The sequence below is a fragment of the Rattus rattus genome, chromosome 10, assembly GCF_011064425.1.
Source record: "Rattus rattus isolate New Zealand chromosome 10, Rrattus_CSIRO_v1, whole genome shotgun sequence".
Lineage (NCBI taxonomy): Eukaryota > Metazoa > Chordata > Mammalia > Rodentia > Muridae > Rattus > Rattus rattus.
Window position 1 is genome coordinate 39414091 of NC_046163.1, and position 13936 is coordinate 39428026.

The 13936-nt window shown below is 42.9% G+C and overlaps 1 protein-coding gene across 1 annotated transcript in view; it reads right to left on the reverse strand.

The window, feature by feature from the left end:
- Positions 1-13936, reverse strand: part of Tnn (tenascin N) — a 67074-nt gene that overhangs the window by 43007 nt on the left and 10131 nt on the right. Inside the window, exons 5-7 of the mRNA XM_032915025.1 lie at positions 13663-13926; positions 8977-9162; positions 7789-7878 (exon numbers count right to left, since the gene is read on the reverse strand). Of these exons, the coding sequence (XP_032770916.1) occupies positions 7789-7878; positions 8977-9162; positions 13663-13926 (540 nt within the window). The remainder of the gene's footprint in view (positions 1-7788; positions 7879-8976; positions 9163-13662; positions 13927-13936) is intronic.

Genomic DNA, 13936 nt, shown 5'->3' on the forward strand with positions numbered 1-13936 from the left:
GTCCCTACAAGTGCAGGCGGGATGCCTCTAAGTCCCTTTCAGGAGAAAACTCAGCCACTATTCAAGAACAATCATCCTTTCTCTTCTCAATTCCTCTGATACCAAAACAACTGACCTTGCTGTCTATTCCTTTCAAATTAAAGTTTCTTGACCCAGCATTCATCATCTATCTATACAATGTTTCTTCTTTCTTTCCCAAAATAAAGGTGCCAAAACGTAACTTATTTACATCCCCAACAACATATGTGACAGGGAATAGGATGCCATTCAATGGTTATCAATAAATAAAACAGCCAGGAGTCTTTGTTGAGGTCGTTGATGTTCAGAACAATTTGCCAACGGTATCCTAGACACACACATGCTTCTCAACAACACACCCGGTACCTGTGGCCTCAGCAAGCCCCTTATCTAGAGGTCCCCAAGCTCTGCCAGTACTGAACCCTGCCAAGTACAACCCGCAGAGATTCCACTTCAGGAAGAGTAGAATAAGCCCTAGCGTCTCTTGGCTTCTCTCTGGGACTCTTGTTTGTTTATTTGATTTGTTGGTTTTGTTTTATGCTTTTTTTAAAAAAGAGAATCTTACTATAAGGCCCAGCCTGGCTTGAACTCACAGTCATTGTATCTTACCTTTCTGAATGCTGGGATTAGAAACAAGTATCACCACACATCCACGTACCTCCCTGGTTGTGGTGGGACATGCCTATAATTCCTGCACTTAGAAGCCTGAAGCAGAAGGATCATGAGTTCAAGATAAACCTGGGCTGTACATGAAGTTCAACACCAGACTGAACCACTGAGCAAAGCCTTACCTAAAAATATATAATAATTTAGTAAACCCATAAGCAAAACTTTTAAGTGATTCTGATATATATCAAAGGATGAGGAGGGTCGTGTTAAGTCCAATCATGTCCATTCTGTGCATGTTTAATAATGCCCTTAGCCAACATTTATACTTATTAGTTTTACCTTCTTAAAGTTCCATCTATAATTTAGTCTTTTGTCTAATATGTTCACTTTTCTGTCCATCTTCCTGACACTGGAGAACTTTATAAGCAAGCCATCAATACACACTCGCCAAGGCCACTGATTCTAACAGGGCTAACAGAACCCTAGAATGTCCTCTGTATACAGATCCACATCTTCTTAACTGAAAAGCCACAGAACAACTTATTGGCTCTAAGTTGTTCTCCTCCCTCTGCCCACTCTACTCTTGGTCTCTCAGCCAGGCATTTTTTCAGAGAGAAGTTACAATTTCACACAGTCCCATTTTTCAACCTTAGCTCCAGTGCACCTTTATCAAACGTAAGGGCAGTGTTTTATTTGCAAGAAAAGATGAAATGTGTTCCATGACCAGAGGTAGCTCATATTTCATTTAGTAAGTCAACTGCCATTTACCAAGCACACACCAAGGGTCATGGCGCTTTTCATACATTAGTTATCAAATCCCATGGTAAAAACACAAGGCATTTAGCAGGTGCCTCAGAAGTTAGGAAAACTAATAAAGTCTTCCTCTCTTAGAACAATAAGTATATGCCGGGCCCAGACAGGTTAGATAACTTGTGTTAAGGTCAACAGTAATAAATATTAGTGACTGCCACTCCACTAATAATCTTTGTCTTCTTGCAGCTGACGATCAGTAGCAGCGTATGTTAAACTGTGGCCAGTTCTCCTGCTCCAATACAACATGCCAAAGTGTTGTGCCTTGCACCTCAGGATATCTTGGATGGAGAGTCATTTGGATGGCTCCAATCCAATATGACTGGCATCTCCTCAATCCATGTGGAATAACCACTAACAATTGTGGGTGAAATAAAATATGCTCAGAAAGGCTGCTGTTAACCTGAAATAACAGAGCAGTAGTAGATTAGAACTTGGGGAGAATACTAAGGAGAGAAAACAGCCTTGGGAGTGCTAGACATATCTCACAGGCAAAGGGAGCTCTGTGGAATGGATGCAGAAGGCTGCTGAAGCCCAATGCCAACTTCAGAAGGCTCTAAGAGATTGTTCAGAAGAACACATGCACACAACAGAGAGGACGCCCTCTCTGACCCCTTGCCCCTTTCTGTATGGAAAAAAAATGTCTCTGTGCTTGCTAGAGAGGGACGCTGACATCTCCCAAGGTCATAGGTCAGTCCGAACAATAGTGATGAAAGGAGAAGAGAAGATTTAGGACACACGGAGAGGAGTGCAGTCCTGCTCTTGAAGGTCCCGACTCCCACCCTCTCCAAAGTGACCCACCCACATCTACAAGTCCAGCATCCTAGCAACGCCTCTCGCTCCAGCACCTTGCCCCAGTCAGTACATAGCTTGTAGCATCTGGCACTCTGCACAGGCCAATGGATTAATAGGGTCAGAATTGTCTGTGTGCACTGAGAGATCCAATCTGGCCAGCCCTGGAGCTTGTGTTCCCTCAGCAGTCTCAGAACTTGAAGAGATGGAGTAGTTGTCAAGGAAAACCCTAAGCAAACCTCTAGTATCATTTGCCATTCATTTAAAACTACACTAACTTTGTAGGTCACAAAATCAAGCTAAAGACACTAGTTTTCCCTTAGCTTTGCTGTAGAAAACATCCAGTGCATTGTTGTAATGCTAACCGTTTCCTAGGTTGTGTTTGAAGGATTTGAGGAACATTTTGCTGGGAACACTGACTCTCTGCTTTTACGTGCTTATGTTTTATGTTTGATGACTGACTGAAATGGGATGAGAAGTCTTGCTATCTCTGCCTTCTTCATTCTATGCCTGTCTTTTTTTTTTTTCCTTTAACCTTTGGGTCAAATTCTACTCCACTTTGCATATAGATATGTTGATCATTTGAGAAATGCTTTGCCTGAAGTTATAATGCAAGATTAACTTGACCTAGACCTTGCTAAGTCTTTCTTTCTCATTCAGGGTTTTAAAAAAGAACTATCAGATGTCACATGAAAACAAGAGACCATGAAAAGAGGAGGCATCTGAGTTTCTGAAAGAGCTCTGCTTGTTCAGAGAAAGGACAGTAGCACCTCTCTTCTTTGTTGGAGGCGGGGTCTCTCTCACTGGTCTGGTCCTATGTCTGTAACTCCTCAATTACCTAGCTTCCTGAGTGATTTTCAAGTAAAATCTCCCACTTCCTCATCCTTCAGTCACTGACTAAAACATTTCTTTCACTGTGGTATCCATCTTCTTAACATTGGGTTTTCTGTGGGGTAAGTTTCCAGACCTTGGTTAGGGAACAGTAGAGCCTAAAGCCTAAATAAATCCGTCTTGGTTATGAACAATAAAAAAGAAAAATCAATCCAATTCTATATCTAGAACAGCTCTAGATCTAGAAGCTTAACCACAGAAGTCCAGTTAGAGACAGAGGAGCCTAGAACTCAATGATTGCATGGAAAACGACTTAATGTTCCCCACCCCCTTTCTCTCAACTCCTTAGTAGCATAAACTAGAAGGGGGGGTCCTCACAGAGCTGTGTTCCCTGATCATTCACGGGGTGGAACAAAGATAGCAATCAAATATTGACATCGGGAATGAGAAGTAGCCCCCATGGGTGGACCCCACACACTCACAAAATTGCATGAAGCCAGCACTACAAAACCAAAACCTCCCTGTCTGCCAAGAGGGGATGTGGGGAACATTAAGTCGTTTTTCCATGCAACAAAATCTTCCAGTAGCTGCGATGGTGGGCCAAATCGTAGATGAATTACAGCTGTAGCCTCATCTACAAAACAGGATCTCTCCAACCTAGTCCCAGTGCCCTCCTTCTGCTACAACTTCGCACCTGCCACACACTGGCGGTCCTCACAGACCTCTATCAGCCTTGTCCTTTTCATGATATTAGTTTGATAAAAGGATGACTTGAGAGGAAGATGGAGGAAGATGATAAAGGAAGTGTGGGTGAAACTAATAGTATGATCTCTCCCTAGACTTGAATGCTACATAGAAACCTTGACTTAAATATGGACACTGACCAGAGCCACCCCAACCTACTTGAAAGCTTTCACAAGTATTAACACTGACTAATTTAGAGCGACAAACACTGCTCTCCTACTGCAAAGTATTCTCAACTCTGCACAATCCCAAAGCAGGATAGGGAGACAGAAAAACTTATGAGGGTAGGAGAAGGGAAAGGTGTGGTCACCATGTACCCCTGTTGTAAAGATTGCCTGCAGAGAGACAGTGTCACTTTTCCTGAGAGATATAAAACTGGAGAATTAAAACAACTAATGAACCATGTTTAAGGAAAAAAAATGTTAGTGGCCTTCAATCATATCTGAATTGTTCATTATCTGTAAACCTGAGGGTTTTTTTTTAAGTTGTGAATAGAGTTTATAATCAAAAAGGTCTTGATTTTTTTTTTTTGGATCTAATGCATAGCAATAATTTCTTTGACCTTTTTGACTTAAACTCTTTTCCTCAGCACTCCCTTAGCTCATTTGTAAACCTATATAATGCACTCATAAAACACCTTATAATCTCATTGACAGATAAAACAATTCTTGAATTAAAAATAAATATATTAGTACATTTTAATCCAATGTTTCAATTTTAGATTCCTGAATTTAAATACAGATCATGTTCTTTGACCAATCTGACTTCAAAATCCTTTGTAGATATTGTTAAATACTTGTTATTCTGTGTCTCTTGAGAGGCCTATAACTATCCCTTGAGTATGCTCTATCCTTTCCTTAATAAAGCCTAGTTTGCTTCATTGCTTTGTCCTCAATGTTTTTTTTTCTGCAGCATAATTCAAGGCCCTGGTTGTAGCAGAAGGAGCAGAGGTCCTTGGGGGAACTCCTCTAGCCGCATAACCATCAGTGTGGGATTCCATTTCCTGCTACCCATGATAATCCAGTCTTTCTTATCTACTGTCAGTGTAGACTTAGTGTTAAGCACATGTCTTTCTTCCCAGAATTTTAGAAGTGTATTCTTGGCTCTCCGCTTCCCACTCACATATTTTCGATTACTATTTAGCCCTGTTGCTAATAGTCAAAGGAACTTGTCCAAGAACCTGGTCAGGGTTTTGTTTTGTTTTATTTTGTTTTGTTTCTGTCTAGCAGCTGTAACAGCTCAATAAACTCTTTTACTTGGAGACCCTTCAGTTTTAAGAGTTTTGTTTTAACGAGTTCCACTGGTTGACTTGTTAAATGGAAAATAACTGAGCTACATTCTTCCCTTCCTGCATATGCATATGCTGCTCTTAAATCCCAGTACTCTTTTTCATCTTGCAAGAAACAAAACATTTTGAGAAAACAAAGTTTTTATCTCCTAAATTAACTCATAGTCTCAACAGGTCTGGCCTGACCTCCAAAACTATACTATCTTTTTCTTTTTTTTTTTTATTTTAGTAGTGCACACACCATAGATTTATTTGAAATCCAGTAAAGTATCTCATCCTGATGTTAGGATATAATTGACAATAAAAACACTGCTCAGATGCTAATAGTCTAGTTGGGATAATATACTTGAAAGGTTAACTACCAATTCAGTGGCACGTGCAATTAATTGCGGTAAGAACTCAGAGGCTGTGACATTTAATGTGACTATAAAAGGCTTTCGTCAAGAAGTAGAAATTTCGTTACCAGGATTAGTTGTGGTGTAGGCCAATGAGGGTGGATCTTCCCTCCTGATTATGCTTTGGACTTCACATCCTGTTTCTCCTGGGTAACATTAGGAAGGGAAGCTTCACAATTAACCTCCTTGGGGTTTAGAACAACACAGGAAAAGACGGAGGTGTCAGGACTTCCCTAAATCCCCAAGGGAAGGCATAGCACGCTCCCCTGGTCAAAAGAACAGAAGCTGAGTTTCACCTCTTTTCCTGTGTGTTCGAGGTGGAGACTGACATTCTTATGGGCTGGAAAGATCAAAGCATGCTATTGTTTCTCCTCTAAATGTTAAGCCACTGGACCCCATAGATCTCCTGACCAAGAGTTTAGCCCACAGGAAAGCTGATTCAGCCAAACACATAAGGTGATGAGAAGAACAATTACCTATTAGCCTCTGCCAAATCCCTGCCTGCTTTTTCAATTCAGACACAAAAAAGAAAGAAGAAGAAGAAGAAGAAGAAGAAGAAGAAGAAGAAGAAGAAGAAGAAGAAGAAGAAGAAGAAAAGAAAAACTTTCCCTTTTTGTTCATTCATTCTTTCTTAATTTAAACTATTTTTTAATACCAGTCAACATCTGGCATATATGGGCTTTCTCGCCATTCCTCTGAGGCACCTCTCCCTTCTACCATGCAGCAGCTTGCCAGTGTGCACTGCTGAATTCACTTGCTGTCTTAGACCCAAACTCAAAAAGACTCTCTTCCTCTTCTCCACCCACCTCCTCCCCACAACTGTTGAGGTTTACAACTGGCCTCTCTGTTGATGTTGTTTCAGATTCTAGTAAGGCAGTCCTCCAGTCTCCTCCTGAACCCATTTTTAAATGCTGACTTTTCAGTCCAGATCTAATAGTAGTTTTAGTAGGTATTATTAGAAGTCAGTTGACTTGCATGACACCTGGTTGGTGTCTGACGGAGAATTGCTGGATATATGAAGAATCACACACAGGCGCACACACATACACATACACACACACACAGACACACACACACTAATGACCAACTGTGTCGTGTGTTGCGTTAATTGTGTAAGAGGAGAAAACATTCATCTCTCAACAGAAAGATCAACTAGGAAGAAATTTGCTTCCGAGGCTAAGCACCAAGGCTTAGAGATAAGCACCCTTCTTTCAAACCCAGTTTCACCATTTCCTGGCTGGGTGATCTTGACCTTCACTTTTTCAAGTCTTAGTTTTTTTATGCATATGACCTAGAAATAAAACTAATAGCTCATCCATAGACCGACTGTGAGAACAAAATGACAAAACTCATGAAAAATGCTGAGGGAATTTGCTGCCTGGCACGCAGCAACCTTTCAATTGATCTATAACCTCTCAATCAAGCCAGAGAGAAAGACTTTGGAAGCAAGGGAAGTCCTCGCCATTTTCTGACTCACTCAAATGTCTCATCAACCACTTAGGCAGACTACCCAGTCCATCTTGTCTGGATCATAAATTAAATTATGGCTCTTCATTATAATTACCCAGCTCTCTAACTCCAACCATTCAGCCTCATTACTCTATCACCCTACCTAGCTACTTCTAAGACTCAACTAGAAAGAACAAAACTACCCTTTGAGAAAAACTCAAAATTTAAAGATTCCTGTTTTGCAGGCTCCGATCACCAGCCTTTTCCAGATCCCGATCTGCGTAAGCAGCGCTGTTCTATATGCAAAAGTTGCACAGTTCAATATGCAGTTAAGTCTATGATGTTTCAAATTCCATTCTGGTTGATATTCGACAAATTATTGCTGCACAACATCTGATAGTATTCTCAATAGACAGATGCTAACTATACCCCCACTCCCGTGTGAAGGTCTAAACATCATCTCCCATTTCAGAACAGACTGCTTGAGTATGGACATTAGGAACAGATACAACATGACAAATAGTCTGGCTTATCTGTGCCCAGGGAATGCAGTCTGTATGCCTATTAAGCGCCTTGAGACATTAATGATTCAGTGGTTGAAGTAACTAAAGTCAGAAGAAAGGCATCGGGGATAATATCTCCCCTCGACTCCAAGATCCCGGGAAGGTTTCTTCCCATGATAAGAAAAGAAGCCAAACGGGAGAGATTTGCTTCTGTTCTTCTGCCCCTCAGTATAGATGCCCATCCACGGAGCCATAGCACCTCTCCATGGAAATCCTGGAACTGTCACACAGAGACAGAAAAAAAAACATGAAAACGTGAAGATGATAAAAAAAAGAAAACCCTCCATACCTGTCCTGCCATTGAGGAGAATTGGCTTTCCCTCCAGATCTCCTCTTATGGGCACAACTGTGATTTTATATTCCGTTCCAGGCTGCAGACCTAGAAAAAAAGCAACCAATGTGAGTGTGAAAGGGCTCCAGACCCCACTCCCACTCAGCTTCTACCTGGGTCCTCTTGTGAAGGGCAAGATAATGTTAACCCCCAAAGCTAACAATCGAGGCAGGTAAGAAGCCTTGGGGTCAGTAGAATATGACATGATAGAGAACAGATGGCAGCGAGTCCTTGGGGCTCCGGTCGTTTGTTGGCTATTGAGTACTTACTTCCCAATTTTATTTATAGCCCAAATGTTTTCCAGCTCCTAACAACCAGATTCACTCAAAACTTCTTTCTTATAATAGAAGAAAGAAGGGAATCTGGGCTAAGTCATCTCCCTGTGGAAACAACTTGAGTGGTTGTTCCTCATGACACAACTATTCAGACTCCGCTAGCAAAATGAAAACAGACAGACTCTTTCGCCTCTCCACAAACGTGAAGAGTTGTGAGCTCTTCTCTCAAAACAGGGCTAGGAAGTAGGCAGCAGAGCAAGAGCTCAGAAGATGAACCGTGAGGCTAATGAGCCTAGGGATCTTCCATTGAGATGGCTTCTTATAATGTCCTGTGGTGTCAGTGACTGTGTACGTGCACCACTGTTCTAAGAGAAGACCAGGAAAAGGGTAGAGACTTCAAGTATTACAAACTTGGTCTATCTCTGTATTTCTATTTCCTGAGTTCCAGGAACTAGAACTACTAGTTCTTAGTAAAGCTAGTTTAGACATCTAAGAACGGATTCCCTACCTGTGGATAGCACAACCCTTCTTGGCATGATACTCACCAAATCATATATATATATATATATTCCTCCCTCCACACCCTATTCCCTGGCAACATTCCTCCAAAAGAAGTATGTATACACCATCAAATACCTTCTAAAATATGCATAGGGTCTCATATGCTGACTTGGAAGGACACTTGAGACATATACCGTAAACGAAGTATCCTGGGATTCCAGCCCTTAAGTGCTGTCACAGCAGGCCACCAGAGCAGGCTTATATCTCGGTGTCTAGAACCAAGTATGGTTCCTAAGGCCCAGTGTACACTGTCTCCCTCCACCTTTGCTTCTGCAGCCAGCATCTGGAATCTCCCAGTGTAGACTCTTACCGGTGATGTCATATCTACTCTTGGGATCACGGCTCTTGGGCACAGTGACCTCAGTCACTTCCTGCCCTGTTAAGGGGCCATACCGAAGCTTGTAATAGTCCACCTCAGTCAGAGGGTTCTCCCACTCCACATCAAGAGATGTCTCAGTCTCCTCATTTACCCAGGCCGTGCCCACCACAGCAAGATCTAGAGCAGAGATCAGGGAAGACAAGAGAAAATGGTTGAGTGAAAGGTCATATAGGTCTGAAACAGATGATTGGCCACTAAGTCAACTCCCTTTCTTGACACATTGAGAGCTGGCTTCAGTTAAGGACACAGTCTTCTTTAACAGGGGTCTTAGAGCTCCCCCAGGTAACAGCTGGTTGTTGTTCTTCGAATGCTCCACAGAAGGCAGACTCTTCCTAGAAAGACTCCACTCCTCATCCCACTGTGCACCATGCATCTCATCCTCCCATACAGATTCTGACCAAGCCAGAGCTGCTTCTCTGGGGCCAGTATCCAAAACGCCCCAGCCAAAGGCTGAGCTGCTCTGACCTTGTGTTCTCCCTTTAGCTACAGAATCCCTGTCCTTAGCAATAGCCATGGGACTAGATTCATGTAAAACTCAGTCAATACATTTCAACTTTTCAATATATAACATTTCTAATACAACTAGATCCTTCCTCTAACTCCCAAATTAGAGTAGATGATGCTCATATATATGCTTTATGCATAATAACCCAAAACAAAAGTGATTTTTAACTTGGTTCCTTCTCTTCATCTTCCTCAAACCTTCTATCAAATTATAATGCTTTCACAAGGTCCCCAGTGTATTCATGCTGCCCTGTCCCGTTAACGACACTCATCCTATGCCTTTGTTCACAGTAAAGCACATAGATCTAAACATTTGTCCTGCCAAATGGAAAATAACCCTAAAATTTAATTTAAATGAATGTCACTCTAAGGGGAAAATCTTTAGAAGGGGTCAACTGAGGGTTTTTTGTGAACACTTAGAATTGCAATCGCTGTATCCCAGGCTGATAGAGCTTGCTCTTAAAGTATGAGACAGGAAAGAAAGAAAGAAAGAAAGAAAGAAAGAAAGAAAGAAAGAAAGAGAGAGAGAGAGAGAGAGAGAAAGAAAGAAAGGGCAGGGAAGAGGGAGGGAGAAAACAGAAGGAAGGAAAGAAAGGAAGGAAGGGAAGAAAAAAGAAAGAAAGAGAGAGAGAAAGAAAGGGAAGAAAGGAAGAGGGACAGAAGGAAGGAGGGAGGGAAAAAGACAGAAGGAAGGAAGGAAGGAAGGAAGGAAGGAAGGAAGGAAGAGAGAGAGGGGAGAGGGAGGGAGGGAGAGAGGAAGGAAAGAAAGAAAGAAAGAAAGAAAGAAAGAAAGAAAGAAAGGGCAGGGAAGAGGGAGGGAGAAAACAGAAGGAAGGAAAGAAAGGAAGGAAGGGAAGAAAAAAGAAAGAAAGAGAGAGAGAAAGAAAGGGAAGGAAGGAAGAGGGGCCAGGGAGGAGGGAGGGAAAAAGGAAGGAAGGAAGGAAGGAAGGAAGGAAGGAAGGAAGGAAAGAGAGAGAGGGGAGAGGGAGGGAGGGAGAGAGGAAGGAAAGAAAGAAAGAAAGAAAGAAAGAAAGAAAGAAAGGGCAGGGAAGAGGGAGGGAGAAAAAGAAGGAAGGAAAGAAAGGAAGGAAGGGAAGAAAAAGAAAGAAAGAGAGAGAGAGAAAGAAAGAAAGAAAGAAAGAAAGGGAAGAAAGGAAGAGGGGCCAGGGAGGAGGGAGAAAAAAGGAAGGAAGGAAGGAAGGAAGGAAAGAGAGAGAGGGGAGAGGGAGGGAGGAAGGAAGGAAGAAAGGAAAGAAAGAAAGAAAGAAAGAAAGAAAGAAAGAAAGAAAGAAAGAAAGAAAGAAAGAAAGAGGGGAGAGGGAGGGAGGAAGGGAGGGAGGGAGGAGGAGGAGGAGGAAGGAAGAGAACTTTCAAGGTTGTATGACAATGAACTTTTATACTAGGCAGAGTGTGAACCCAGTTATCCCAAGGTCCCTCTGTTCTGAATATTTCTGACTCTCTCTTCTATAGACAAGAACCTCTCAGAGTCTTTCTTCTCCCCTGTAGCTCCTACCTGCTATGCCCAAGTTTTGAGACTTCTTTCAAAGAGAGAATCCCCAAGAGGAAAGTAATGAAGGTGACTTTGGGATTGTGGAAGAGGTCCTACATGACTTAAGAGAATTGGGAAATATTCACAAATTAAAAAAAAACAAAACAAAACAAAAAAAAAAAACACAAGGAAGTAAGGAGAATGTTCAAGATGGGAGTATTATTAGGTCTAAAGCTCCCTGAGGTGCAGGGAAGACAGACATGAACTTGAATCAGTTTAGACAGAAAGACGAACTTCACAGTAGCGCGATTTTACAAATCCTCAGAGGAAGACTCTAAGAAGAGTTGCTGGGGCTTTCGCACTGAGCAGACGTTCCTGTCCTTTCCTAGAAGTGTCAACACCAGCCTTTCCTGCCCTTTCCTAGAAGTGTCAGCACCAGCCTGCCTGTAGCAGATGTAGCTACAGGCAAAAGCAGCCCCTACTGCTCGGAAGCTGGTCTGGCTCTCATAGCTATACTTAGTATTCTCCTGTGCTCAGAAGCCAGTCCACAGAGCACCAGTGTTAGCCAAGGACACTCTGCAAACATGCAAGACTGAGACAAAAACAAAGCCATTCTATAACCATGTCTGAACACAGACAAAAGCAAGACTGTTGTCCACAGAAATGACAAAATGTCCCCTCTCCTGACTAACAGGCAAGGCGGCTACTTCTTTCCAACCACAGATATGGCTGCTTCTAGTGAGCCCTCTTTCTAGAGAAGAGTCCCTAAGATGCCCAACCACAGTTACTCCTTTCTCCCCCGCCAAACACTTCTTGACAATATCCCTATCAAAGCAAATCCCTGTTCCCTCAGATCATCTAGTTGAAGCCCATATTCCAGAACCAGTCCTTCCTTCCATTCTCACTGAGACATCCCTGGAGTTCCCCCATCATGTATATTTTCTAAAATGAACAACAAAATCCAACTTGTTCAACTACAAGGGTGTTTCCAGCGATTGCTAACAAAGGCCTGCCCTAAAACTGCCACACCTTTCAAAGCCCTTCCAACACTGATCTACTCTAGTTGACCATATTCCTACCACCACAACAGGAAAGGCAGCCTTCTATTTCCACAAGGACAGCTACAAGCCAACATTCAACCAATCTGGATCTTTCCCTGGGGATTTAGATAGGGTAGGAGTCCATATTTATCAGCACCTAGAACAGCACCTGGTTGGTGCTCAGTGAACAGTGTTGGGTAATGTGAGGAATCAGCCACTCAGACTAGACTGATCCAAACTCTCAAAAGTCAAAACTGCTTTAAGAATGAATATTCATGAAAAACTAGATTCCTGGAGTGTCAGCTGCTAGGTAGCTACATAGTGTAGTTCCTCCCCACACCTAGAGGGGAAAAGTCACCTTTTAAAATGACTTAATATACTGACAGGGTCTCACAGGGTAGCTCACACTGGCCTAGAACCTGTGACCCTTCTGTATATCTTTCTCCTAAGGGCTGGGGTTACAGACACGTGCTACTACAGCTGGTGCTGGTCTGGTGTGGTGGATTTGCAGCAAAAGTCCTTTAAAGCAACTAACAAGGAACCGGTCAGAGTGGTGCTGTCACTCTGAGTCATTATTTCCACTATAGTTCCATATTCTTTACACAGAAGTGTTAATATTAACCACTGTGTGTGTTCATGGTGTGTGTGTGTTCATAATGTGTGCTCATAGTGTGTATGTTCATAGTGTGTGTGTTTTCATGGTGTGTGTGTTCATAGTGAGTGTGTGTGTGTGTGTTCATAGTGTGTGTGTGTTTTCATGGTGTGTGTGTGTGTGTTTTCATGGTGTGTGTGTGTTTTCATGGTGTGTGTGTGTGTGTGTGTGTGTGTGTGTACGTGCACATATGTTGATGCAATTATACAGTGGCATGGAGGTCAGAGGAAAGCTTCAGGGGTTCCTTCTCAAGAGCTGTCTACCTTGGTTTTAGAGACAGGATCTGGAGCTCACTGAGTGGGCTGGCTGACCAGCAATCCTCCTGGCCCCTCCTCTCTAGCATTAGGATTATAATTGCTTACGTAGAAACCATTTTTAACATGGCTTCTAAGGACTCTCAAGTCCCTAGCCTTTGTTTTTTGTTTTGCATGCTCAGGAATGTTTGTGTCACCACATACGATGGAACAATTGTATACATTTCTAAATAGAAGTCCCCACCTCACCCCACCCCACCTCTGTTTCTTTGTTTGGAGAAGAACACTGTCTCAAGAGTTTTTCCCAGGACTTTCCTTATTCGATGCAAATCATAAACTCCTCTCTACTCTTTTAATTCCCTGGATGTTCACAGAGACACGAACCTGTCCAATTAGTGACGTAAGCAGTGGCGTTTATTCTTCCTATCAGTCTGGTGTTGATACAACAGAGACTGCTCCACCACCCACCCAAGCCAGTCTAGCCAGTCTCCTGCATCCTCCACCCTTCTCTGTATCCAAGGTTTTGGGACTCTGTGAATTAACTCCGCCAAGCCCTTCACCTTGGGTTCAGCCGGAAGGAACCAGTAACAGATGAGAGAGCAGGAGCGAGTTCCTGCCACTGATCTTCACTCTCCCTGCAGGGATGTAGCAGACAGCCTGTACCTGGACGTTCCTCACCTGTGGTGGCAAGGAGATGCTGAGGGCTGCTGGAAATGTCCTTCTTCACGTTACGCAGGGTGACTATGTACTTGGTGCCAGGCAGCAAACCAGTGATGTCGTAGGTGTGTTGCTCCTTGGGCACCCGGACCTGTTTTGTAGCTTGTTCCTTCCCCAAGGGGTAGTAGCTAAGCAGGTAGTGGTCCACCTCACTGGAGGGCTCCCAGCTCACCAACAGGGAGTTCTCGGTGCTCTTGAGCAACTGCAGGCCCTGAGGAGCCACCACTGTGAGCAG